Source organism: Acanthaster planci, linkage group LG01, assembly GCF_054643075.1.
Source record: "Acanthaster planci isolate LZ-2023a linkage group LG01, COTS_SCS, whole genome shotgun sequence".
Lineage (NCBI taxonomy): Eukaryota > Metazoa > Echinodermata > Asteroidea > Valvatida > Acanthasteridae > Acanthaster > Acanthaster planci.
The window spans coordinates 19,459,223-19,486,462 of NC_141777.1; the positions used below are offsets into that span (position 1 = coordinate 19,459,223).

General features: G+C 42.6%; 1 protein-coding gene across 2 annotated transcripts in view; it reads left to right on the top strand.

Moving 5' to 3' along the window:
• Positions 1-18,955, top strand: part of LOC110988376 (uncharacterized) — a 42,548-nt gene extending 23,593 nt beyond the window's left edge. For both annotated transcript variants that reach the window (XM_022251809.2, XM_022251810.2), the window contains exon 9: positions 15,246-18,955. In XM_022251809.2, the coding sequence (XP_022107501.2) occupies positions 15,246-15,365 (120 nt within the window). In that variant the 3' untranslated portion in view covers positions 15,366-18,955. The remainder of the gene's footprint in view (positions 1-15,245) is intronic.
• Positions 18,956-27,240: the final 8,285 nt, after the last annotated feature.

The following is a 27,240-nucleotide window of genomic DNA, read 5'->3' on the forward strand; positions in this document are numbered from 1 at the left end:
TTGGGGACCCCTTGAGGTTGATTACGTGTATGCAAAGGCTGCAAGATTTGTGGAAGAAAAAAAATGTCAGATTTGATGGCACCCCGTGAATTGTCACTCGCTCCAGACGGCCTCTCCGTGTGCAGAAACTAGCAACGTCATTCATAATGTATCTTGGGCACCTGTATTTTCCTACCGGTTGATGTTGATAAACGGAGCAGAATAAGTTCAGTGTCTTACATGTACGTGTTTGTCACTTCCAACATGTACATGTAGATCATGATCGTAGATCATGATATGTGACCCATCTGAGCAAATGACAAGTTCTCAGAGCAACGTTTGAGTTAGAGGCCGGGTTACAATAAATTTTGCCCCATGTAGGCATCCATGCGCAACATTTTTTGTATCGATGTGCGTGCGTGCGTGCCAAGCTTCCTGCCGACGGTACCTCACAATGAGGAACTGAATTTGCTCTCTCTCTCGTGCAACTTTTAACAAAATTACTACCAGTAAATAAATCCGTCAAACTCATTTGTGCGGAATCCTGTAACGCACATGTACATGCTTGCTGTACATGCATGCATGCCAGCCAGCAGGTATGGGGATACTTTCTGGTAGAGGCACTTTACTGGCTTTGCCCGTGGCTCCAAACGGGAAGGGGGAGCAGATCACAAAGCCGTGTGCGCCCCCATGGGCACACCCTCCCTTTAAGTTTGAACACACCCTTTTTCTTCTTTACGGTGATTGCCCCTTCATCTGAGTCATTCTCTTCGCTGTCTTCTTAAACGTCTTCAAATTTCCAGCATAAACTGGTCCATACTCTACAACCTAAGTCAAACTTGAATTGTAGTATGGAAGGTCTGGCAAGATTTTATCATGGACTTTAAAACTGTTCACATGTATGTACAGTTGTCCGTTTTGTTCCAGCTTGTCACATTTTATCAGAGGAGCCCCTGATTATTCCATCCCTCAAATTTTCGATTAAAAAAAAAAACAAATTGGAATTTAAATGAAGATGTACAAGCTTTTCCAAGCCCACTGTACTGAGCTCAACCTACAAGTACACAAATTCTCAGAAAATTCTGCAGAGAAGCGGTCTGTGGCAGAGAAAGAACACCTGGGCCAATCACCTCGATCGGTTCGACGTGACGGCAAACACAAAAAGGGGTTTTCTGGGTTTGCCTGCCCTCTGTGTGACCTTACTGAGTCAGCAGTCATGTTCGGGCCAGAGGTGTTTAGAATCAGTACAGACAACAGAGTAACGTTGACTGTATCGGTACCCGCATTGTCACTTTCATTAAATAATGTTGTTGAGTAGAACTGATAAGGTGTGTGTATCTTGAGTCAGCACTTATGGAAGAATGGAAGTGGAAGTTACTTTTGGAGTAGATCTAGAGTTCATAAAGTGAGTGACGGAATGCTCACTGCACTGTGCTGTTCTTCATATCAGTTGGCGGACAGACCAAGATGTACATCATTTTTGTGATGCTTCCCCCCCCCAGTCATTTGCATTGCAACATTAAACATTTGTGGACCCGCCCCTGTTTCTTCAAGAGAAATGCTATGTTCACAGAGTGGCGCCACGTGTCTTGACCACAACTAGGATGTGTTCATTTTGGGTTTAAGGAGCCATGTACCCGTTTCCTGTACTGTGACAACTGGTACACGCCGTACCTGTATTAACCTGAAACCAGACATAAACATTTTTTGCCAAGTGTGATCCCCAGGCTCTTGCTAGCTATCCTGCACAACAAGAACTCTTGCTGTCACAATGACACGCTCTCAACACCACAAATCAGAGGTTATTTTATTGGCGCTCTTCACACAAAAGAAGTGTTTTTCACCCCGTATCAGCAATAGATCAATGAGCTGTGTTTTTTTCTCTTTATATGGAGGCTGTTTGGGAATTTGTGGAGGGATTGGGTTTTTTTACCATCCCTTCCCCCCCAAAAATGATGCCTGTCAAAGGGAATCATGCTTGGGTATATCCTGCTATTGTTGATTGGATATCTATTGTTGAAGTCTTGATGAACAGGTGCAATATGGTCCGTATATGTACATGTATTTCCAAAAGGTGACCATTACAGCACTGGTGGCTGATGTCAGATGCACACCCCAAGGGTTTTAACCCAGAAGTGGACTTTACATGTAAGCCAGTAATTGTGATAGGGTCTCCTGCTCAAAGAAGGGTTGGAACACTTTGAACCTATCCACCCAGAGTTGGAATGCGCCCTCATTGGTAAAGAAGACACAGGCTGGTGGGAAGATTCTCAACCGGGCTTGTTCACATGCCCGCTGCTCATGTGTGCCCGCAGTGCATTCCCCATCAAACTTGCTTAAACCTGTGCACGCACGTGGTGACTTCCCACCGAAGGACTGCCATTTATGTAAAAACAGGCCTTAGCCCTTTTGCTCTCACTTCTAGAGGATAAGAAAGGATGAGCATACTAAGAACATATAAAACAGATCAGACACAACAAACTACATGTACTTGTACGGTTCAAATATGAGATTAATATCTAATAGATTGCTGGTTGGTACTTGCAGCCCCCAAATTTTATCTACCAACCAAATGTATTTTTGTTAGACCAGTGCCAAAATATGAAAAAGCAGTTTTCCAGTCAAAATTGACTAAACATGTTTACTGAAACATGTTTACTGACTTAGGTCAAATTATGTACAAGTTAGTGAAGAAATCTTACAACTTAGGTACATGTACATGTAAACATGACCTCAAAAGGATGATTTTTCTGACATAAGCGAATGGAACTGTATACAAAGCAGAAGCAGTATTTATACATGTACATTAACATACTTTTTAAAAGTAACATGCAGCCTATGTAGTTTCATCATAGGAAACAGAAGTCTTGAATTTCTATCTGCCTTGAGCAGAAGCACTCCCTCATCAGTTGAAAAGAGCCCTGCTGGTTGGGAATTTTAGTTTCTTTGGTAGGGACGCACACGCAACTCCATAGTAGTTGAAAAAAAAATTGTGAACTAGAGAAGTGAAGCTCCTACCAATGGAGCCTCCATTGCTAGGAAAATTGTGCCCTCTGTTGGTCCAGCTCAGAGCCCATTCAACCACAAGACTTGGTCTATACATGGCTGACCTCTGTTTGGCCTTTAGTTTCCACTGAAGTTACTTTCCATTTTGTGACCATTTCCATTTTTGGAGTTGCTGGTTGTGTTGTGACTTCATGTAAACACAGCTCCCATACATGCATGCATCCCATTGTCAGATGGCTGTTAGAGTAGTTAATCTGCAGGATGTTATGAAGAGGTCAGTGAAGGGGAGACATTTCTGCATCCGTAGCAAAACAAAACAGCCGAATGATAACAATTGGGAGTTGGTTCAGTGAAATCATGGATATCTTTATCAACTGCCATGTCCCTGGATGGGACTCGAGAGCTTACCTTCCTGTTCAGAACTGAATTTGAAAGAAAACCAGGTTTGGGTTTCATTTTTTCAAGTCTAGGGAATTAAATTATCGGGAAGCATAGGTATCTCTTTCCAGTTCTCCGTACGGAGAAATGGCTGGTCACGGCATTTATTGGAACAGTGGTAGACTTTTGTTTTGTGGGGGGGGGATTCATAAATACTGCTGGTAGAATTGGCCGGATTTACCTGCATTTCGAGTGACCACATGAAGCAGATGTTTTGTGGTAATAGTCAACTAAACACAGTGAGTAGTGAATCCACTGCCTACCCTGCGGTCAAGTCTGCCGGTAATACGGTTCAGGGTCATTAGTGATATTCAACTTGGTGTCCAAGGAGTCACTTGCGGGATGCAGTCTCATTTTCTGGATGGGTCAATCAGGGGGTTGATCATACATATCTTCACTGTTGCATTAGATTTGAACCAGCCAGTTGACTTTGACAAGCTTGGTGGGCTAGGTTACAGACCAGTAAATAAGCTACCACAACAGACAGTAACCCCTTGTCGAAAAATCAGGACAAAATGCAAGTTTCTCAGGTCAGATTAAAGCTCATCTTCTAATCTTTCATTTTCCTTGCAATTTTTTGGGTGGCTGAATGACTTTTGAAGATATTTCTATCCAGAGATGATCACCCCTTAAAGCGGTCACAAAGCCCATCGCCATTTTGAAACTTGATGCCTACACACTCCATTGCAAAATTTGAAAGGCTATGTTTTGTCAAATAAATTCAGAAGCACAAGCTGGCAGTCCAGTTGGTACATGTACCTTCCATCTTTCTTTTTCAAAACCACCCTGTCCATGTCCACACACCACAAAAATGCTCAAATAGCAGAGAATTTGACAGTACGCAAATTATGATTTGGTTAACGCAGGCAATTCAAGACCAGTGTACCGGCCTGAAACCAAATAAGACTTGTAGGTCTTTAAGAGTACGCAGGAGGCCATGGCTTGAGCACCACCCAGCCCAATTTGTTAATTTTGTTTTCCACAAGCCCCCGGTAAAAGCAACGAGCATGCTGTGCTTATTAAATTACACTGACAAATGGGGCTACCCAGTTTTCAAAGTCAGCCCTCACTGGCAAAGCGTGCCTGAGTAGCCATTCATTTAGTCGTTAATAAGACACTTTGCCCTTGTAAAAGCAGGAGGGACGGGGTTTAATTGATGCTTCCTGAGGCACTGAAAATGAAAATGAAGTTTTAACACTAGCGCGTGCTGCTGAAGGCAATCCAGGATTTGCAGGAGGGGTGCAGGCAAACCCTGCACAAGTGAGGTCCAAATGTGTAAGTAATTAATCAATCGGAGCACACAGCGGGCACTGATCCTTAGTGTGGGTCTGTCAAAGGCCCTTTGAGATTCTCTGAGGCCTTCATTTGGGGACAGTTTTGAAGGGAAAACTATTTTTACACATACGCAAAAATTAGATTTAGATTGCATTTAGATTGATGGATGATCACTCTTCAACCTGCCAGGATGCCAGTCTCAGTGGCAAAAACTGGCCCACAATTAACTGGGAAAACTAGCAACTTCCTAAAAGTTGGGCAGAATTCCAAGGGGGAACATGTGGCCTCCAAGTGCTTCCTAACTCAAATCTGTAAAATGTTAAGAAAGGAATGTACATGTGCAAACATGGAAGTGGATAAGGTTCTTGATTTCAAAACCTTAACGGTTTACAACATGCTGGACACGTGTAGCAAAGGTACGTGTACATGTACAGTGTGTAAAAAAAAAGTGTACATTTGTGTTGACAAGATAGTGAGATTGAGCATGGAGTGGTGATAAATGCACCTCAGTTTCTTTACATGTATAACATAATTTAAGTGTACATGTGGATGGCGTACAGTTGTACGTGAACAAAAATACATGTACATAATCTCAAGAGAAGATAATGCTGTTTTTACTTGTATGTTTGTTTGTTAAATCTTTTAGGAAAATAAGCATAAAACAGACAGAGAAAGCCATTTGCTATTTGATTTTCAAAACTTTATATAAAGTTAAGCATTTGGTAAAAGAAAAAAACTGTGAACTTTCATGCCTTGAGTAAATTTACCATAATGATTTCGGCCAGTGTTACCACTGTGGTTGACCCCTAACTCAGGAAGAGGATGTGTGGCCAGATGGCACAAAAACCTTCCTCTGCTTCCTTTGGATATTTTGCATCTCGTGGGCATAATATTCCCGTACTTCTGCCAACACAAGGAGGTCAGCTGCCAAACGTTCACCGTGGCCTCAGCTGAGTTTTTTTTTACAGGAAGTCACACCACGGTCGTGGTTTTTATCATAATATTGCTTGTGCAGACTTGTTTGCCCCCCCCAAATCCATTGTTTTATAGTTCCTTGTTTTGTAGTTGTCTTTTAGAACAGGTGTCTGCTGTGATATGCACAGGGTGCAGAGAATGTGTTCAAATGTAGGAAATGTAACCTGCCTGAACATCAGCAGTGGAACTGAGGTCAGATATTGCATTTCACAAATCCCCCAAAATGTAAATTTCCAAAGTTGGAACGTGAAGAATAGTTAAAGCAGTGGTTGACAGAGAGAGGAAACGCAGATATTCGGCACCTGATATTGTTCGAGGATTACTTTCACTCTTCGTGCATAGGTTGGTATTAATGGCCACAGTGTACAGCCTGCCAGCATGTCAGAGTTTTGGATTTCTGATTTGCTGTCGCTAAGGTTGATCAGGATTTGTACCAGGTAGTCCTGAAAAGTGGACTGAGAGAGTTATAGGGCACATGTCAGGGGAGACCCTGACTGTAAAAGTGTGCCTCAGAAAGAGACACTCATATCAGGTTGATTTCAAAACACAGGTTCCAAATTGTGGGATCGAGCACTACACCCAACTTCAGAGATTACTCAGTAACCTCTCAGACAATGGAAGTAAGCGGTTTTGACAGTTTTTCAGGGAAACTGAAATCGGGCTACACTAGGTTCATGTGTAACATGTATACAAATGTACATGCCTTGGAGCGGGTATCACGTTTACTTTTACACGTGGATTTTTCCTGTAACACACAATACAGTGCTTGCTCTTTAAAAAAAAAAAATCACCGTTGTAACCCAGTGCAAAAACCTTCCGTATCACTTTGGGGGGGGGAATGAGTCGCTCTGTTGTATTCAGAGTGGGCATGTTGATTCATACACAGGCCCTGACATACACTGTATACACTTGCATCAACCACAGTGTGGACGTACATGTCTATGTACCAGTAAATATGGACATTGATTTTTGACGTGCAAAGGTCATTGGGCATTGTTGGTAATACTGCATTGATAAATTAATGTATTTTTAAATTTTTCTTCAAATTCTGGTAATTTTTTCCCTTAAAGATAGAGTCTATCATTTGCAGATCCCAAATGTAAAAGTTCTGACAAATTTAGCAGTATTTTTGGAAATGCTTACTTGGTTTAGAGATGGTTATGGGGCTAAACTCACTGTAAAATTATTCTCACTTGCACGCTGTCATTTTTTAGAAAACAAAGAAGGAAGGCCAGTTGCAAGGATGTGTCTGAAGACTCCTCTCTGGAAAATTACCAACAGAAGCAGGCACAAGTATTGACATGACACATGCGCGTCCAGTTGCTATAATTTGTCAGTTTGGTGCATGACATTGCATAGCTGCATTCAACTGAATGTGAGATTGTGTCCCAGATGCTGAATTCAGGCACAATTCAAAATGTGACTCAGCAACTTCTGATCTGAAATCAAAATCCAAGAATTTGTTTTTTATTTTATTTTTTTTTACAGTATTCAGCGAGCTGGAGCACAAATGACCCGTGATGGACTGTACCTTTAACCAGGTTTTACATCCATTGAGTACCAGGTTTCTGTAGGCTATGTCTTACACTGAATGTCCCACTCATAAGAGAACGTATCACTATAGCCTTGTCATTTCTTAATTTAGCGGGTCCATAATTTCTGTAGAACTCATAATGCATTCTCTCATCTTCAAGTGCCAAGTCAAATTAAATCATTGATTATTCAACCTGAGATTTGATGTAACTTTTGAATATTTGGTTGTACGGTGAACTTTTGGTTAGACTCTGGAGAAGCAGTTTTTGGGGCGGAGGATACAGGAAAAAACACATTATATTCATCCCAATAACTCAGGATTAGTTGGTAACTGGAATCGGAGCTATTTTTTTCTTTTTTGGATTAAGCTTCAAGCAGGCAATTGGTTACCAAGAAACCAAGTTTTTCCATTTTTTCCCTGTTATATCAGTGTAGTGCACCTGTAAAGAATCAAACCAAAAGCAAGTATTTGAATATATGATGAATGAATATTCTTATATTTAGCACAGGCCCAATCATCAACTGGTATTGCATTTTGCAGCTATCCCTTTATTTCTCCTGTGATCCAGATTAATACCTTTGGCACTCATCTGTCTCTGTCATTGAGTTTGTTTATCAAGTTCTGGCAGAAACATTTGCCCCTTGTAATTCTTGGAAGTATAGTACATGTATGTGTGTGACCGGGTGTACTAATAATCACCTCAAACAGTTTGTGGCAAATTTTTTAGAGGAAAGAAGGCAGCTTCCTAAAATTAAGCTCATGTCTACAGGGACCGAAACGGTGGAAGTTGTCTTGCCTTCAATTTTTAGGTTCCTCCCCCCCTCCCGTCTACTTATGTTTTTCATGTAGAGCTGATATGAGATTATCTTTAACACGGATATGCCTCTGTGGTGAGTGTGGTGCATATATCCCAGGGTGGTCGTTAAGTCCACTATGAGTGGTTTCAGAAGTCCTTTCGCAAGTCGGTAGTCACAAGTCCAAGGACCAGCCATTAGTAACAGGGTGAGCAATAACAAGGGAGTGTTTTTGCCACAGTTCATTTGAATAGCTTCTGACTAGGCTCAAGACTGACTGATTTGTGATGGACTTGGAGGGACTTGTGATTGAGCCAACTGCAAGTGCAACACCTGCAAAATCCCGAATCCCATCTAGCATAACCGTCAATTTTCATTGGATGATCCCAATACAAAACGCTGCATTTTTTAATCCACTCTTTTTTGTGTGTGTATTAAAAACAACTGTTACAGTGGAAACTGCAAGTCATATGGTTTGACTTTTTGACCCATGCTGAACCGCAGTTGACACTGACCGGTAGCATGACAGGTGAGGCAGTTGTAGGATGCGCTTTATCTACAGGCAGAGGAAATTTGTGGTCTGGATACCTGACTCCCTATGGTTTGTGTTTCCTGACAGATGAAGTCCAAACAAAGCAAAACGGTATGAAGTTCTGAATGTAAACCATATATTCCATTCTTCCGGCTGTTGTCTTGTGGTCAGAAGGAACAGGTCGGCTGGCGTGAAATTCCAAGTCGGTCTCTGTTTCTCAACAAATATTCTCTTCCCAACCCAATTCATTTTTCCCCACTCTTTCAACTGTTCTGACTTTTCAATTGTCCTGAAATTTCAGTTGTCCAAGATCACTGGCCAAGCTCTGCAAATTCACAAAAAAGCAGGCTGTTGGTTTTGCAAGTAGCGACAGTGTAACTGAATGGGTCTTTATTGTGCCTGATGGCATCTGAAGTTGAATGTACCACTTTTCAAATTTTACTACGCTATATTTTCTTTTCTCAAACCTGGCTCTACCAGATGCAGCAGGTCAGATATGAAAACCCCATCAGATGTCAAGTTCCCAGAGTGACCATGTGTAATGTGTGTCCCAGTAGTGTAATGTCACATTCCGTACACGTATGGGCATTGAAGTTCACGCCAAGTATGCGCCAGTTTCAATATATCCAGTTCAAAGATGTGCCCGAGTTACAACAGGTTTGCCGTTTTGGGGGCTTTCTTTTTGGCTAAGAGGCAAACCTCATTGTATGTAGGGAGCAAGAGCTCATTGCAGGGAGGGGTGTGTGTGACTGCTCTTAGTCCAACTGTCTGGTGACAGAGTGAGAACACACTGCAGTGCTAAGCATCAATTAAAGAGCTTTGACCCCCTTCTCCAGAGGTGACCTGCATCTAGGGTATGAATCTTCTGTACAGTTGACAATGCCAGAAAAGATGTACACTGTAATTGATGACTGGAAGGTGGTGCCGAGTTGTCAGTGGGCGTAATTGCATTAGGGACGGCTTGTCGCTGAACTCTGCTGCAGTTGACTGATTTAGTGCATTGCTGACTGGTGAATCTGACAAATTTGGCACTGGGGCTCCCCCTGGTTAAGTTCTAAAGGGGGAGGCCCTATCGATCAGGCTCTGCATTCTTAGGGAATTTTGAATTGGGTAGACCACAGGTAGACCTGGCATCTATTATGGGTTCCCCTTTCCTAATTTTGAACTGGATGACTAGGATTTGGGCTCTCCAGTCCAAACCTGCAAATCATTAAACCTGGTGTTTAAGCTCCCCCTTCTGAATTTTTAATTAGGTAACCCTGGCACTGGGGCTTCCCTTCTTGATGTTTGAATTGGGTATCTCTGGCATTTAGGTTCTTGCTCATGAAGTTTTAATTGGGTAACTCTTGCATTTGGGCTCTGTCTCTCAAGTTTTGAAGTAGGCGACTCATCATGCCTGTAGGACTCTCCCCCCCACCTCAAGCTTTTACCAAGGTAACCACCGTAAAATGTGGGCTCCTTCAGAAGTTTGTAGTTGAGCAAAACTCTTGCATTTAGGCTATGATTTCAGAATTCTAAATCAGGCAACTCTGGCGTTGAGGTTTCCTTGTGGATTTTTATAGTGATTTGGCCTAGTTTAGTTATAGTTTGATTTAGTGTGTGTGTTTGTTGGTTGGTTGGTTGGCTTGTTTGTTGGCTTGTTTGTTGGCTTGTTGGTTTGTTTGTTATTGGTTTTTTTTTTGGGGGGGGGAAGTGGTGATGGTATTACTTGTCTGCCGTTTTGTGTGACCTTGTTCCAAGGCAGAATGACAGTGACAGTAAAAATGGGACATTCTGAGGAGGTGGAGCAGATGGGAAAGGGGATGTCAACAAATAATCCGAGTTCCCTCTGGACCATTACTCCAGAGAATTTCCGTTGCAGTTTCCTCAAATAGTCTGAACTCTATGAGTACTTTTTTTTTCATTTGACAGCTTCTAGTGTAGTACAGTACATACATGTATGTCATCACATGACTCAGCATGCTGTGCATTTGGATATAAGGGTAGGACCAGACTAACTTAGACTTTAGGTCCTCCTATTCCAAGTGGAACATTGGGCAGCAACAAAAGATCTCCATCCTCTGCTGTTTTCTGCAAGAGATTTGGCATCCTCCCAGATCAGCTCTTCTGCAACTACATCTTTCAGAATTGTCCTCTTCCATGTTGTTAGTGGACGTCCTCATTTTTTTTTCCACATTCCGGCTTCCAGTCAAGGGAAATTCTTGGGTGTCTTGTCTAAAAACATGATGAAGGAACTTCAGACTCTGTGATGCTTAATGGTTTCTGGTTGACTAGAACTTGTACTATACAATGGGAGAAAAGGACATATTCCAAATCTTGGTGTCCTTCTCGCAAGTATTGGTATAATACTGGGAATGCTCTATCCTCTGAACGGGATGCCAGTTCATTGCCGGGGTCTCAACAGCAGTGCCGAAGCTCTTTATAGCCCTATGTGCATAGAGCCCAAAGAGATGAATCATTGTACTGTAACTTGGCCAAGGCTTACAGCTATTGCCAGGAGCAGGATTCTAACCTCGACATTTTGTTCATAGGTTAGATTTGCGCACCCTATGCACTAGATCTCACTCCCTGTTTTGAGAAGGACTTGGGTCCATATTGGACAAGTACTCCCACTGTGGAATACCAAGTCAAGTGTCAGGGGCTTTAGAAGCAAGTCACATGTTTTTAATCGATGGTGGACTAGTTCTGATGATAATTTTTATCACGTGACATTTTGACCTTTAAAGAGTAACAGAAATAGAAATTAAAGGTAGAAATTAAAAGACGCAGTCCTACCGTAGTATTTCTTGAATTGAGATAGTGTTTGCCTGTGGGCCAAGCTACATCAAACACAGCATGGTCTTTTGAAGTATGCAAGACTGCAGGTACTAAGCACAGTGGACATGTACACTGTACATGTCAGTGTTCTAGCAATGATGTCATCCAAATCAGCTTGGGAGTGCGCAGGGTCTTTTTATTCATTTTGGGGTCACAATTAATGGGGTAAACATTAAATTCCATGTTTTTGAAATGGTTATATATTTGTCACGTGAACTAAACATTTTCTATTTCTGTATACCCTTTAAAACTTCCAATCAGTTACATTGGCAATTCCTCACATTTTGTTTTCATTCTGAAGTTAGTTTCCGACTCCAGTCCCACTGGTGGATGGGGGACATGGTCCTGCCCCCCCCCCCAAAGTGACAAGAGACTGTGTGATATATGAAGTCCTAGAATGGAGCACCATCAAGGCCAATAGAGGGTCGTTAACCTCTCATGAGTACCTGGTAGTGGACATGGGTGCGGAGGAAGATTACATGAATGGAATGTGTGTGTGAGGCTGTGGTCGGAGGTCCACCTAACATTTCCCACGAAATGGAACATGATTTTAGAGGAAATTCAGGATTTGGAGTAAAGTGGGTCATTCAAGAAAGTCATAGTCAAAAATTCAAGTTGAAGGAGTGTCCACAAGAAAGAAGGACATATTTTTGTTTGTCTGTTACGGCATGAAACACCCAGCAAAGTCTTGCTGGCAATGTATCTGTGATGTCGACAATGCAAAGAAGTGCTACTCTCTACCAATGTCTTTATGGTTGAAAGGGCCCGAAGAAAGTAAAATTGGTGGGAAACTAAAAAGAAATGTATTTTAGCGAGTGAGGGAGTTGCACTTGCGGCAAATAATTGAATAATTATTTTTGTGCAGCGCCCTCCTCACCCAGTGGCCTTGGCATTACCAACTGCATTTATTGCGTGATTTTGTCGGGGAGAAAAAGGGGGCCAAATGATCGAAAAAGAACTTCTTGTATTTCAAAGCAGGAAGAAAACAAATTGGAGTTAATTGGCAAGAGTATCAGTTTTCCCTCTTTAAACATGTCAACAGGATGCACCACACCATCCAGGTGCCCTGACTCGCCCCCTCCCCTTTCACATTCTCTGTGTTCAAGTAGAGAAACCCCCTTGCCACAAGGCTGGCCTTAGTCATTAACCATGCTAGGTGTTATACAAGTTGTATTATTTGGCACCTGGGTCATTCCACGTCAGACCAACACTGCGTTTTGACCTCAGGTCTTCCAATTTTGATTACAAAAATTGCTGTGCTTGAAGACATTGATGAATTATAAAGACACACCAATTGTTGGCATGATCTACCATTCCATGGTGTCAGGGCAGAGATCACTGGGAATAGAACATTTTAGCTTAAAACACCACCCTTTTAATAAAAATAAATTACAACTCTGTAAGTTTTTACCGAACATAAACTATGTAAATGTGGTATCAAAAATGAGAATTTTATACTCTAATCAGCAATGCCGTGAAAATTAAGTTTTGAGAAAAGTGGGTCTCTGTGACCTTTGACACATCCCAGTGACCTTCGACTCCATTTTCAAAGTAAAATATTACTTTGAAAATCAATGAAACAAAATCTTTGGAAAAGTTTGTTTCCTTCTCTTTTAGAATCTGTTTAAATCTTCATTGGGTCTGTACAACTGAACAAATTACATTTTTTTTACGATTGATTGGCCACAAATATGAGCTTTGAAGCTTTTCATGGTGAAAGTGGCAAAAAAATAAAGTACAACTCAGTTTTACTTTATTTCACCTTTTACTGAAAAGGTTTGTGGTAGCAGCATGATGCTAACCTTTTACTCAAAGGCTACAAATATGTCCATTTATAGTCCTGACATCATAAAAGAGACTGTTTTGGGTTTATTGGGGTACAAGGGGAAGGCTATTGCTACTATGAAAACATGTTGATATCACACTTTCTGAGCGGAAGTCAAAGAGGATCTGCATTTTTTGACTGTTGATTCGGTGGATGCATGCTGCCTGTTATGCATCTCACATGTACATGTGCGTGTATCTTCAACTTTCTGTAACATGACTGACTTGTGGATTTTTCATCATCATGTTTCCTTGGACTCTTTCCAGGAAAAAAGCCACGTTATCTGCCCAACAGCTGTTTCCTGACGCATGTAAAACAAACCAGCTTTCATTAGTTCACCATTTACTGTAATATCCTTATGTGATCAGTACAATCTAATAAATGCTTTTTGGAGCAGCATACATGTATAAGGTTAATTAAGGTTTGACTTTCAGAAGTTCAAGGTTTTATGAGAGCATGATTGTAGGGAATGGCTGAGTTTGTAAGAAGATGGCATATTGCCTGAGCAGTGTTTTCACAAGAGAAGGGTAACAGCGTCTTGTGGCATGAATGTGAAAGGGTGAGGCCAGGTACCATGCACACAATGACAACCCCACCTGGTTTGCAAGTCACTCTGCGGTGATTGAGGATTTCACTAATAGGTTTTGTCGCCTTGTGCCGAGTCAAAAAGACTGGCTTGGCTTCCGTCGAGACCCAACCCTATATTACTGTATGTGTGCATACGGTATTATATGCACATTGCTCTCTCACATTGTGTGTACAGTCTGCCTGTCCAGCGGGAAAAATGGTTGGCAATGTTGAGCATTGTTTGCAATGTTATCCTGGTTGCCAGCCGAGAAGGGCACATGATGCTCCATTGCTCCCTTGTGACTTCTTGTCTGCTTATATGGCATGCATGTGCCGTGTATACATGTATAGTATTCTGCATCCCTTGTATGTGTGTGTTAAATCCTTAATACATTAAAGATCATGTGAGGTGAGACAAAGTCCCGTATCACTCTGAAATTACATTGGTTGCTGTGATGTGCCCGGGAAGCACTATAGTCCTATGGTGCGACTGGCCTGGTGGTGCTGATTTGGATGTCTGGATTCAGTGAATTGTCTAGCATGAGGCCATAAGCATGACAAAATGGGGAGACTGCTCTGAGCTCTCTGCACCATCAACTGCCCTCCCCCCTACTGATAGCAAAGGCAAAGACTGGATCGATACATTAATGCCACTGGCACCAGGCGCCCTCTTGAAAAGACCTCGCACTCCACACGTTCACCCATATGCATGCACTCTGTCAGCCCCAAGAGATGTCGAGTGAAAAAGAAGAACCCACTTACCATGCACTCATGAAGACCATAGCCTGTGAAAAGATGTTGTGCTGTGTACAGGCCACTTGTTGCTTGTCTGTGCGGTGCTCTTTTTGTAAGTCCATGGGGGTAAATCCTGAGGGGTGGGGATACATGTACATGTATGTAGCCCCCCCCCTCTACTCTTTAACCAAATGGAGGATGGACCATCTTACTTTTGATGGTGTCAAACAAAATAATGCTTGTGTTGAGGATAATTTGGACATTTCAACAGCTGAACCGAGAAACTTCAAATACCCCCCATGTTGATAAACACGGACATGTACATGTAAGGTGTGTAAGCTCGCAATAACAACACTTAATGTAATGTAGTGTCCACGCCCCCTCCCCTTTACGAATTTCAAGGGCCTAGCGATATTAGGACTTTGGTCATCCTCATCCCTCAACTCGCAGACATCTATTTCTACCACTGGTGTGGTCAGTGCACAGACTACACAGTAGGTACCTACAGGTAACTATGGAGAGGTTGCCCCATCCCATCCTACACAGAAGTCTGTGCCCCCCCCCATTGAAATTGGAGCTGTTCATAGCCTATGAACAAGCCACAGGTTGCTTTCAGTTCTCCCTCCCCCTTCCCCCCCCCCGGAAAAAAATTAGGGGCACCCATGGGCCCTCCTCAGAAATGAAACCGTTTTACACCTCAACTCACCTCTTCATTTTGCCTTTGCTCTCCTAATGGGCATCGTGTTTGTCTTTTCTCTACATCTCCAGTTGTCAATGGACCTCCCCTCTTGGGTCAAGCAACTGCCCTTGGACCATCTGTCCATGTGGATGCGGGAAGAGGAGGCCAGGGAAGAGGTGCAGCTGATCTGTCTCTACCAGCTCCTGTGAAATATGACGGTAACAAGCCCTAAAGACCCCCCCCACCACCACCACCACCAACACCTGGGTATAACTTCACGGAGTTGCTGAAAGTGCAGGACTTTGCCAAGCCCACCGATGTTTGCGAAGCAAAAAACCCTGATAACCAGTCAATGTATCATGCAGTTGATTACACTGCTGGCTACCGGGTAATTTCATATCTTAAGCCATAGCCTTCGCAAAACCCTTTTCTGCTAAGCTGCCTCATGAAGTTGGGCGCCGGAGCACATGCCACATTCTTGCCTGTATACCGAGCCAGGAGAGCTTAACGAAACCTGACACCATTCTAACACCCCCCCCCAGCTCTTTGCATGTCTCCTCCCAGCTATCACTTGCTTCAGGTTGCTAAGTAATCTAGATAGAATTTGCCTCTAATTCATGGGGTGTGCGATTGAAATAAAAATGCACTACCGGTAGGGACGCTGACAGTCTCTAATGACACATAACAGAGTTTAAATAGCCAGCCAGCTGTAACTAGGAACACGAGTGCAACATTTAAAATATGCAGATAACACAAGCCCCATAATATCTCTTTTCCTCTTCCAATTTAGGGAAATCTACACTTGGGACGAGCCACTCATTAGTGCCATCTCTAACCCTTTTTTCCACCGTCTTAAATGTACATCTAACTCCTCCAACATGCTCATTGAGGATGTTACGATGTACAGGCGTGTCATACATAGTGTGGACCTCTGCACAAAAGAAGTCCACATAATGCAGGGTACGATGGCGTTGTGTGGACTTGCACATGTCCACACAAGGTTTCCCCCTATCTGGAAAAGGAGTTTAGAGGCATTTTTGGGTAGGGGTCGTCTGTGGTAAAAGGAAGAGGAATAGTCATGGAAACCTTGTACAAAAAAAACGCCCAAAAATCTTGTTCCTGGTTGAAGAAAAATGAGTATTTTCACTGAGTTTTCTTAACTGCACGAAAAACAAAGGAATGTCCACAGTAGGTATGTAATGTAAACATGTGTGTTTTGGAATGTGTGAAATCGTGTTATTAAGGGAATTGGCGACCCGTGCGATGACCCTTTACAGTTAGACTTCAGGTTCTTGCCTGAGGTCAGAATTCATTTAAGCTGTTTCAGAAACATGTTTTCGTAAATTGTCAGAAAGGTTTGAGTGCATGGGAAAAGAAACTGGATGCTGCCTAGCTATAGGTCTCTTCCAAATGACATCCCTTCCTACAGATTGCCACCGGCGTGTTGGATGTCAAATTGTCATGACACGCATTTGCTGTGCCTATTCCAAAGATATACGAATCACCACATACACATGTATGGAGCATTTGCACACTGAATGCGCATGCACCTGATGGCGTTGAACACGCATTTGCCATTTACCTACAACCATTGTGTACAATGAGGCATGTCTGTACACCCAACCCAAGTACACGGTGTTCACATAATAATGTGACATTGGTTCACGCCATTACCTGCCGCTCTATTTAACGGGGAAAAAAGAAAGATGAACGGCAGTTTGGCTGGTTTTGTTATAAGACCCACCTTGAGTCCAGCCTGCAGAAAGCTTGATTGTTATAGTCTTCCTGAAATTCGCATTTCTGCATCGTAACGTGGCCATTTGTCACAATGGTGAGCATGACATGAAATTTTATGAGAAGAGGATTCCATAGGGTAGAGTGTTTCATGAATCTGTTTTCGTTTCTTCAGAGAGTTCTTCATCTGTGCAGGAAATGGCTCCAGAAATGCATTAACTAACAAACGTGCCAACGGAAATGCTGGTTTTTTTGTTGTTGGGGGTTGGCTTGGTGCAGCATTGCTTCTGTTAGTTCGTTTGATACCCCACCCAAGCCGTGTTTGTTTATGTTTAAATTTTTCACTCTTTTTTTTTTCTTCTTTTTGTTTTGTTTTCTTCAAGTATTGAGTTCATCAGTCAAACAAGAGTGGTTGTAATTAAAATAATCATGCACACAAAACAAGAAAAAACAAGGAGCAAGGTGGCCTAAGCATTTTTTTGTGGAAGAAATTGATTGTGCTCATAATAGTGCATAAAGATTGCAGATATATGTATTTTGAAATTCAAGGACTTCAGGATTGCTCACCTCCGATAAAATAATTTTAGGCGCACTGGAGGGGAAAGTAGACAAAACCTGAATGTATTTTGCCAAGTCTAGATTAATAAGCAAGACATTGTTTTCATAACAGTATTTTTTGTCAATGATTGTCTGAACGTAACTAAGCATGCTCGCATAATGCAAAGTTTTCAAGGGCGCCGTGGTGTTGGCATGAGCTCATGTCTGGGATAACATCCTCCCAGGGCACGTTCGCTCGCAGGGTCAGTGAAGCAATTGACGTCATTGCTGGGGAAGAATACTCATAACTGGAATATGACAATAGATGATCTGTCATGTAATATTTTAACAAGTAACAGCCCGGAATAAGTATACGGTTGACCCGTGTCTGTGACCTCGAGTGCTCTGAAGGACCAGCCCACGGTTTTGGGTCAGCATGTCGAAAAATGATTGTGAAAGTTTGCCTTGATTTGAAAAACACTGTGTCCAAGTTGCTCAAGTTTGTCTCATGTAGCAGAATTTTGTGCCATGAGTTCATTTAAATCGCCATTTGCTGCTTTAATCGCTTCTTTCCAAGGTATTAAAAGGACTAGGCAAATGTACATGCATGCCTAGCATGTGCTGCATTTTTAGAACAGTTTGATATCCGTTATTTCTGCAAACTAACTACAAATACGACGAAAACTCCCTATTTTTTGCCTCACGGCAGCCACTTAGCTCTAAGCTAATCACTTCATACTTTTCGTTTTAAAGAAACGCTGCATAAAGGTTCGACTATTAAGCTGTTCTGGCCGAAAGTTATTATTGTTTGTAAATTACAATTAACTTTAAATATATATATAAATGCATGACGTTAATTGCTCTAAGATGGTTGTTAGTACATTAAACATACAAATGCAATCTGAAAATTTACTTTTCAATGTCTATTTAAGTGCATGTGTCTAACTCATGTTTCAGTGTTGGACACTGGAGAAGTGAGTTACCGCGAATTGCACTGTCAGTGTCATGGGTTGTTGATGACGTGCTGTAGACCTTGGCTGCGTGGTTGGCATCAAAGGACCCCTTGCTTGTCGTGGTCCTGCGCTATATGTCGAATTGTGTTATACTGGTTCCGCTTTGGTTAAGTTAGCCATGTACAAAAGTTTGCCTGTGATAAAAAATGTGATTCTAGGCATTTTTGAGTTTCATGGATCAGGTTCACTTCTTCACAAAATGTGGATGCCCCTCTGTTTGCCTGCGTTCAACCAAATTTTCATTTCAGTAAAATTACAGTTCTTTAACAAAGTCGCTGAACAAGGAGAAAAAAAATTCCAATATGAACGATACTGTACGGTGTGTGCTTAACCCTCAAAGGGGGCGCCCCCCCGGGCTCGACCGTGTCATTCTCATTTTTTTGCAACTTTGTATGGATGTAAAGACACTTTTTATTACAAATATGAAGTTTGAAATCAGTGAAACATAGTTTTGTTGGTACAGTCATTTGAAGATTAAAGTTACACTGTGTGCAGTGTACCCGTGTGCCCTTGAACGACAGTGGCAAAAGTATTCGTTTTGGGCTTATCTGTCTCGGAAAAATGGGCACTACGCAACAACGGCATATTCGATTTTCTCAACATTAGTGTTAAAATGACTGCAAAGAACTACTCTCACAACTCCGGAATGCTCAGGTCCTGAAAAGAAATGCAGAACGGTGGTATTGGGGAAAAAAAGTCGAGGGTGCGGATTCCGCCCCCCGGCTCTTGTAGGGTTAAAGGTCCTTCGGTTTCGCTTCACTGTGCACTCGCAATGTCTGTAGAGAAAACCAATAGCATCGACTTTCATTTAGACATTTGATGTGCGCCGAGGCAAAGAAACCCCACAACGCGTCGTTGCTGGCATGCGGGCTGTAGTCAGCATGTAGATTCCAACCCGTGTCGGCACTTGGGCCATGAATATATGACAATGCTCATTTCATGCCCAAGACCATCTCCAGGGGTATTTTAAACCTCGTTGTCTTCTAGTACGCCAATTAAATACTGTGAACAAAGGACAATTAGCTGAAACGTTGAGCTTGATATTGTGGAGAAAGTGGGACCCACCCTTATGTTGCGGACCTCTGCACGGTTGCACTTGTGACGTACCTTTTCTCAACTACTTTGCCCCAAGTCTGAGAGTCTGTATAAGCTACGTCCTGTTTACTAGGTTGCTTAAAAGTTAATTCATAAAAATGTAAAATACTGTTTTTCCATTAAGTCGTTATGAATATGCTGGCCCGTAAAATCTGTTGCATTGTAATGTCGTTACGGCTCACTCAGTGCTTTCTAATTAAAAGAAGTCTCTGTTTTAAGGCGAAGCAGGTGCAGAGCATTTTAATCTCTCGGTTTCCAACCTGTTAATGTTCATCATGATGGTTTCAATGACCTGTTTGGGCTGAGTAAGGGCATTCTTTTGAGTCCCTATTTTTATATGACGTCCGTGGCTCTTTCCCATTCAAAGGGTATTTAATCCAAATTTGAGAGTGTCCATTGTGGAAAATCCCACCCCACGATCTTTTCCAAGTAGCTAGACCATTGAGATGTAGAAAAATGTAGTTTGGGTACATGATTATGATCCAGATCCTCTGGCGCTTATCTCCTTCAGTGCTTATAAATTCCCAGGCACCTTGAATCTCGCCAAAATTCTTCATGTCACAAACTGTAAGCATGCTCATTATGCAGAAAATTGATGAAAATACCCGGTACATCCTTGTTGCCTCCTTTTCCATGTGCGAAGTTGTCAGTTCATTAAGTCGTCTGGGAGCGAGCGTTTTCTGACGCGATGTCTCAATATTTAATGGATACTTTCGCCCCGCCATGGAAGGCTGTGTAACAACAGGTCATGCGTTAAACAGTATCGGACCGTTCTTCCGTCACACGTGTATGAAAGATTAATTACATATATCAGGAATTAGCATAGACGTACTTATCAAGGTGAATAAGTCCTATGATGATCATGGGGAGAATGCCCGATCAAAACACTTTGGCCTAAAGGGAACAGCATTGCAGGCATGTAGCGACGTTATTTTTTTACATGTGAAACCAGCAGAATTCATAACAGTGGTAAAGAATGCACATTTAACACGAAATATTAAAAAATAATATGAGTGATACGTGTACAAATCAAAGAGTTTTCAAAATCCAAGTCTTGATTGGGAAAGAGCGACAGGTATCCAGGATTTTCAAGACTGGCCGTCCTGCCTCGAGAGTAACTACTAAATTATAACCCTATGAACTCTTAGTAGTTGTAAAATAAGGTGCGAAAACAATGAACCGAACCTCAACCCAGACCCCCGCCCGAGATCCGCCAATTCGAGACCATCTTTTCCAAGACAAGCCCAATCTCATCCAAATCTCATTCAGCGGAGACTACAATATCATGAGCGGACACCTGTACCATTCACAATAGGCTTCACGGATGTTTTTCAGTTTACCTTTGTGTCCGTCAAGGGCCTCTTTTTTTTATTTTTCTATTTGAACGCCAACATCGCACAAATTCCCTGCTTCACAATTATTGGTAGAGGTGATGCAGGACACTATGCCCATATGTACCCGCGAGGGCCGCAGAGCACCCGAGGCGAAGCCGAGGGCACCGTGAGTCCTGCGGGTGTAAGAACATCATATCCCACACCACAGCAATCAACGATTTGTTGGAGTATCACTCTCGCCAGTTCACTGCGTGATAGTGTTGACACAGAATGGCAAAATCGGGAATTTTTTTCGGGCAGTTCACGTGATCGGGGATACCTACGGTCGACCTTCGGTCCAAAAAGTGGGGGCGAGGCCCCCCGAGATGTAAACCTGCACCCATTGGCATAATTAGGGCGATTTTTTTTGGGGGGGGGGGATTAAGTGTGACTTGTGCATGTACGTTGTGTATATTTCAAACGGGGGAACCCAGGGGCATGACATCCCCTAGAGGAGGGGGGGGCACGTGCCAAAATTCTTTGCTAAGCGGGCTGTTTGTTATGCCGACGTCGTGTTAACAAATCACACGACGGATCAAATTCTTTGATAGGGCGAGAAAATTCGGTTTCACAATATTTGTTTTCGGGATGACGAGGAAAAAGGAACGGAGATTCCGACGTTTAGGGTAGTACTGATTATGCTGAGAGGTACGGTATGCGTGTAACTCTGTGCATTCAGAAGAAAGTGCTTCAAACGACGGCGAAGTGACTTCTTGTTGAACGCCTCGTGGATATGAGTGCTAATTCATTGATGTATCATTCACTTTTCTCGCTTATAAGAACCGACACCGGAGCGCTTTATATACCCTCTCCGTAGTGAGCACGCGCGAGAATTTCCTGTGGTCGGTGCACAACATGATGAATGTGGGCGAGTTGAACTTTTGGGAGGGGGGGCTACTGGGTGACCTTGAAAAAATGCCCCCCTCCCCGTGGGTGTTCGCTGGCGAGTGTATAATTGGTAGCAACATTATCGTGTCCAGACCTGCGGTACCGGGCTAGCTGCGTACGCAGGGAAGTACCCGGCGGATGCCTCGAAGGGAATGATAAGATATTCGGTTGCACATCACGGCCACCTGTGCTTTCTCGTCAAGATAAAATGTTGAAAAATGAACTCAATAAAAATGCCGCAACTCTGACCAGATTAATGCGCAGTTGCACCGAAACTAGGGGGAAAGATGCGTAAGGAGACAGTGCTTTTTCGCGAAGTCTTTAGTAAGATTTGTTGACAGGGGACTGTTTTCCCTAATACACTAATACATGTGGCAGCAAAGTTGAAGCGGTAGCCATGTTGAAATTACCCACTTCGAACAGGAGCACTACAAAGGCAAACAATTTTACAGCGCCGCCCAGCGCTCAAAGTAATATATTCCCTGTCAACATTTTCTCCTTTTCGTTTCTTTTGCTGGCTGATTTTTGAGATTAAAGATTAGAGGCTACGATGCATCTAGTCTGTAAAGTGAGTGTCAAATGTGATAAAAATTGGCTGCCATTGGCAATGATAATGGGGTGATGCGGCGCAGTAAAAATCGAACAAATAAGCAAAACACGGCATCATCTTTAATACTTTCAAAGCTACCACGCAAACGTGGTCTGCACATTAGGGTGCAAAGTTGATTCCATTGTGAGGTGAGCGAACTGTATTCGCTTGAAACATCCCAAAAATATTGTACGTCATAATGCAACACTTCAAGCGAATTTTAAATGTCTTGTTTTCGAAACGAGATTTTTCTTTCGTGCCACTTCCATGGTTTGTGCACGGAGACGGTACGTGTATTGGTGTTCCACAGAGCTCTGGTACATTGCCGACTGATAACCGTTTATTTACAGGCAAATCTTGGCGGTTGTGTTTTGACAGTCGTTGTTCGAGTGACTCGGAGGTGTCATTGACACGTGGCACTCTACTCGCCTGCCGAACAGCCGCAATTCTGTCAAAATCTCGTTGGGCCCGCACCCAGTGGCCCCCTCTCATTCAAGTTGTTGGGTCTGACTGCGCGGTCTGAGCTCCAGCTCAAGATGACAACAGTGACCGGGGCATTGGGGGACCTGGAAAGGGTAAGGCTATTGACACGTGTCCCAACAAAGTTGTCCAGGATTGTCTGAGTTTATACGTGCCTATTATGTGAATGCGGGGAGGGCCTGCCAACTTTACATCCTTGGATATTGTCTTCAGAACAATAGAATTTAAGGACTCTAGATGTCAACTTTAACTAACAGTGACAACAAGCTGAAATACTAGGGACACTGTGCTAATAGTGCCTAAAACATTTGTGAATCACATATGCTTCGCAAAGACAAAATATTGTAAATGATTGCATTTGTTCACCTTCACCGAACAGAGCGAGAATCATGCCCTCACAAATGTGGCACGCGCCGGCGATATACATGAGACAATATCAATGGTGAGCCACGCCACATCATTAAAGAACTGGAGTCTCTCACTTCCTTTCTTTTGGGGTGTCTGATAAATCTTTGTTGCATTTTTTCGAGCCAATAACGGAATGACGAAATAAGAAAAAGTTAGTTGTTTCTGGACCAGAATGGGCCTTTCAAATTCAGAAACGCTTCGAGTTTGGACAGTTGTTGGCCGAAATGACATGGTTTGCATGGTATACGATGAACTCCTACAACAAAACAGTTGTGATTGTACACACACACCGTAAAAAACGGATTTTTATCTCCCTTGTTCTTTTACTTGTGCACGTCCAAAGTATACCTCCTATTCAACCGTCGGCTGCCATTTCATGTTTACCAAGAACAACACCAGAAAGCACACGCAAAACGGCATGATGTACGACGTATGCACATACACAAGTATGACTTGCGTAACCAATTCAGACATTTAGTACAAGTGCGCGCATGCGCTTGCACATGCGTTGAACTGTAGATTTTACCCCGAGAGAAGACGAAGTCGTGAATGTCTGTCATGGCACTGTGGTTTTCTATCATGGGCATGGCAAATGTCTTTGATTCCATTTCCACATTTTTGTTTACGTTGTCCCAAAAAAAGTATAATTACTTCATCGCAAAAATGGGATCATATTTTTTCCGATTTCACCAATGACATTCATGCACTTGCAATGCTAGCTACTCCATGAAGAAATTCAGCAGGGTGATATATTAACGAATTACTTCCTCAATGAAGATAACAGATATGAGAGTATGATTTGGGAAGCTTCGAAAAGCCAGCAAACTAATAGGCCCACAGTGCTCCGTGTATAGCGATATGCTCTTATACCGAAAAATAAAATATGATTCACTGTTGTGTCTGAATTTGACTCCAAATCTCATTTCCATTTCTCTGCGACCAAAAGATTCATGCACTGAGCAAGCACTATCGTTTATGTTAAGGGTGAACTTGGTTCAACTTTTCTTCTGACGAGAGGCTGTCGGGTTTATGATGTGCTTCCTAACTGCGCAGGTCCGCTTTTCACGTTTTAATGAGTTCACGTCCCAGTGTTTCCTCCGCACTTGTTGACTGGATTCATCATCGAGAATTCTTCGAGGAGGAAAAGATAATATAATGAGGAACGGAGCAATTAACGCGAGGAAAGTTTTACCGGATTTTTTGTACCATAGATGAGGAAGAAAATAGAACTTGGAACATTGTCAAGACAAGTGACAATGGAGAAACTGTGGAAGTAAAACGCAAAGAAGCAGGGACAATGATAAAAAAGAGCAGAACATCAGAGATATAAGAGCGATGTACAAAGTAGAGCTTGGAACAATTTCACAGAACTGCTTAAACATAAAATTTGCTTAAAAACCTCGCTTAATAAAGTAAGGTTACCTGCCCATACTTCATGTGACTGTCATGTCAACCAAACAACAGCTCAGTATCGGTCGACAGTAATATAAAATCACACAGAGTTTTGCTGGTACCTTATTTTATCAAGCAAGGGTTTTTGCTCTTGAGCAAATTTTGTGCTAAACCACCTCTATGAAATTGGCCTCTGGCCAATACAGTGGCATCGGAATAATAAGGTACAACACAGGCTGTAGAGCCAAAAAGAGCAGCAATAAACTATATTCATTTGTCGGCTATTGGGAATAATGTGAGGTGAACTCGAACGTAAAGTGACAGCAACAAAATAAAAGTTTAGTATACAAATTAATGCCAGTTTACATTAAGAATAATTGAACATTTGGGATAACTTGTATCTTAAAGCCACATTTAGACACAAACTGAAAGTGAGGCTTGGAGCCCCAAATTGTCTGGTACCATTGCATTCAACAGATTTACATAGAATGTGATAGATTTAGGGAACACGATCGAAAATTTTCCCCTTAAATAAGGTCCAATGGGAAGAGCACAACGGGGAGGAGCAGGGGCGTACTCAACATAGCGGTGTAGAGAACAGCTGCTAATCCCAGTAGTTTGGGTATCTCGGGCCGTGTCCGAAACGGGCCTTCCAGAGCTACGGCTACGTGTATTGTCTGCACGTCTCCACGTACTTTCAATGGCGTGAAGACCTAGACCTAGCTCTAGACAACAGATTCGGATGCAGCCTCGGTCACTCAAAGTTCATGATCTCACGTGGGTTGGCCCCTGCATGCGCGTCAGTTGAAGAGAAAAAAATTAACCTGTGTCTGTCTTGAAAAATTGGGGCTTTGCAGGAACATAATGTCAAATGTTCATACACCGGTACCTACGAAGGCAACTCGCCAAAAACTCCTGAGGACTCGGCGTGTTGAAAAAAAAAGCGCTGGGATGACATCACGTGGAGTTGTGTAGAAAGGGCGGTTTAATAGGCTTACAGAGAATATTTCAGAGTGGAACACAGAAGGAGAACTAATCATCATGGCAAATGAAAGATTGTGGCTGTCAGTGCAGACCTTTGCCCTGTTATGTTCAGGCAGCACAATGCGTAATGTTGAACAATCTTAAAGGAACACACTTAGCCACTCGGCATTTCAACTATTAAATGTTTTCGGTAGCTCAGGCGAACCGTGAAATCTACAATAAGTCAGCATTCATAAATGTCGTGACGAGTCTCAAAATTTGGTGACTTGAATCAACTCGAGTCATCTTAACATTGTGAGTCGAGTCGAGTCGAGTCACTTTGTGTAGTCGAGTCAAATACCGAGCTCAAGTCAATTTGAGTCACAAAATTTGAACAAAATACAAGAAAAACACTACTAGGTGTAAATCATTTCTTGGTATTTTTATTTTCATTAAGGCATACTAAAAATAAATTGGGGTGACAGGTATCTAGCTGGCTAATATTTTGCTTTAATGTTTTAAGACTCGAGTCTTATAAATTTGTTCTCGAGTCGAGTCTTTACGAGAGATTCGAGTCGAGTCATTTACCCGTCGAGTCGAGTCGCCAAAATTGTGACTCGAGTCGGACTCAAATCAAGTTATTGACTCGAGTCATTTTAACTCTGGCATTCAAGGAATGGACGTCAACGAACTAATAAGGGACCGAAGTAACGATCGCAGAGGGTCTGTGCAGTATAATTTTGTCCCCTCTTTATCAGCGCCACACTGAGCAGAAGAGAAGTCCGGTGGTAGGAAATCGCACTTCCTGCATGGATATCCTCCCATGCAGTGTTATGATTAACTTGCTTTGGGAGAAGGCCAACTTACAGAAACAATGGCCGACGTATAATTAGCTACAGCACTTCCGCACGGGCCTCGGGAATATGCCTAAGTACACGCAGCCTCATCGTATCACCTCTCCCTGTGCCGGTCGTCCGTTGGTTGCTACCATTCTGCATCCTTCACACGTCAAACCCCTTCTTATGTTCCAACTGTGTCCCATTAGCCCAACTGTGTCTCCGGCAGAGTTACTTTGATAAAGCGCTATTAATTGCCGAGACCGAGCTGATTACTAATTTTAATTAAAGGATGGCTAGGTCGTGAAGGATGAACGACCAGTCTGCAGGCCGTGGGCAAAACTCCCTTGGGGATAGGGGTATATAACCCCCATTTTTTTTAGGGGAGTGAGCTATTGAATCATGCCCCACACTTTTTTGTGGCGAAAAAAAAATTAAAGCGGATTTCGAAGTATTGTACTTCCCAACAACCAAAATGTACCGTACCCAATAGCACCCAAAAACAGAGAACAATCAAAAGAAGCCATTGATATGCCATTTTGATGTAGGATTCTGCATGAATGAAATACGTATTACACATGTACATCATGAACATGAATTTGTATCGCCCCCTATGTAGTGGCACATGATGTCATCCCTCCCCGCTTTTCAAATTTCCGTGGCTGGGCAAGTCATCCCCCACAATTCACCACCCCCCCCCCCCGATTGCCGGCACAAATTTACGCCACTGCTACAGGGCATGCTGTTCCCACTTCGCAAACGGGTCATGGGGGGGG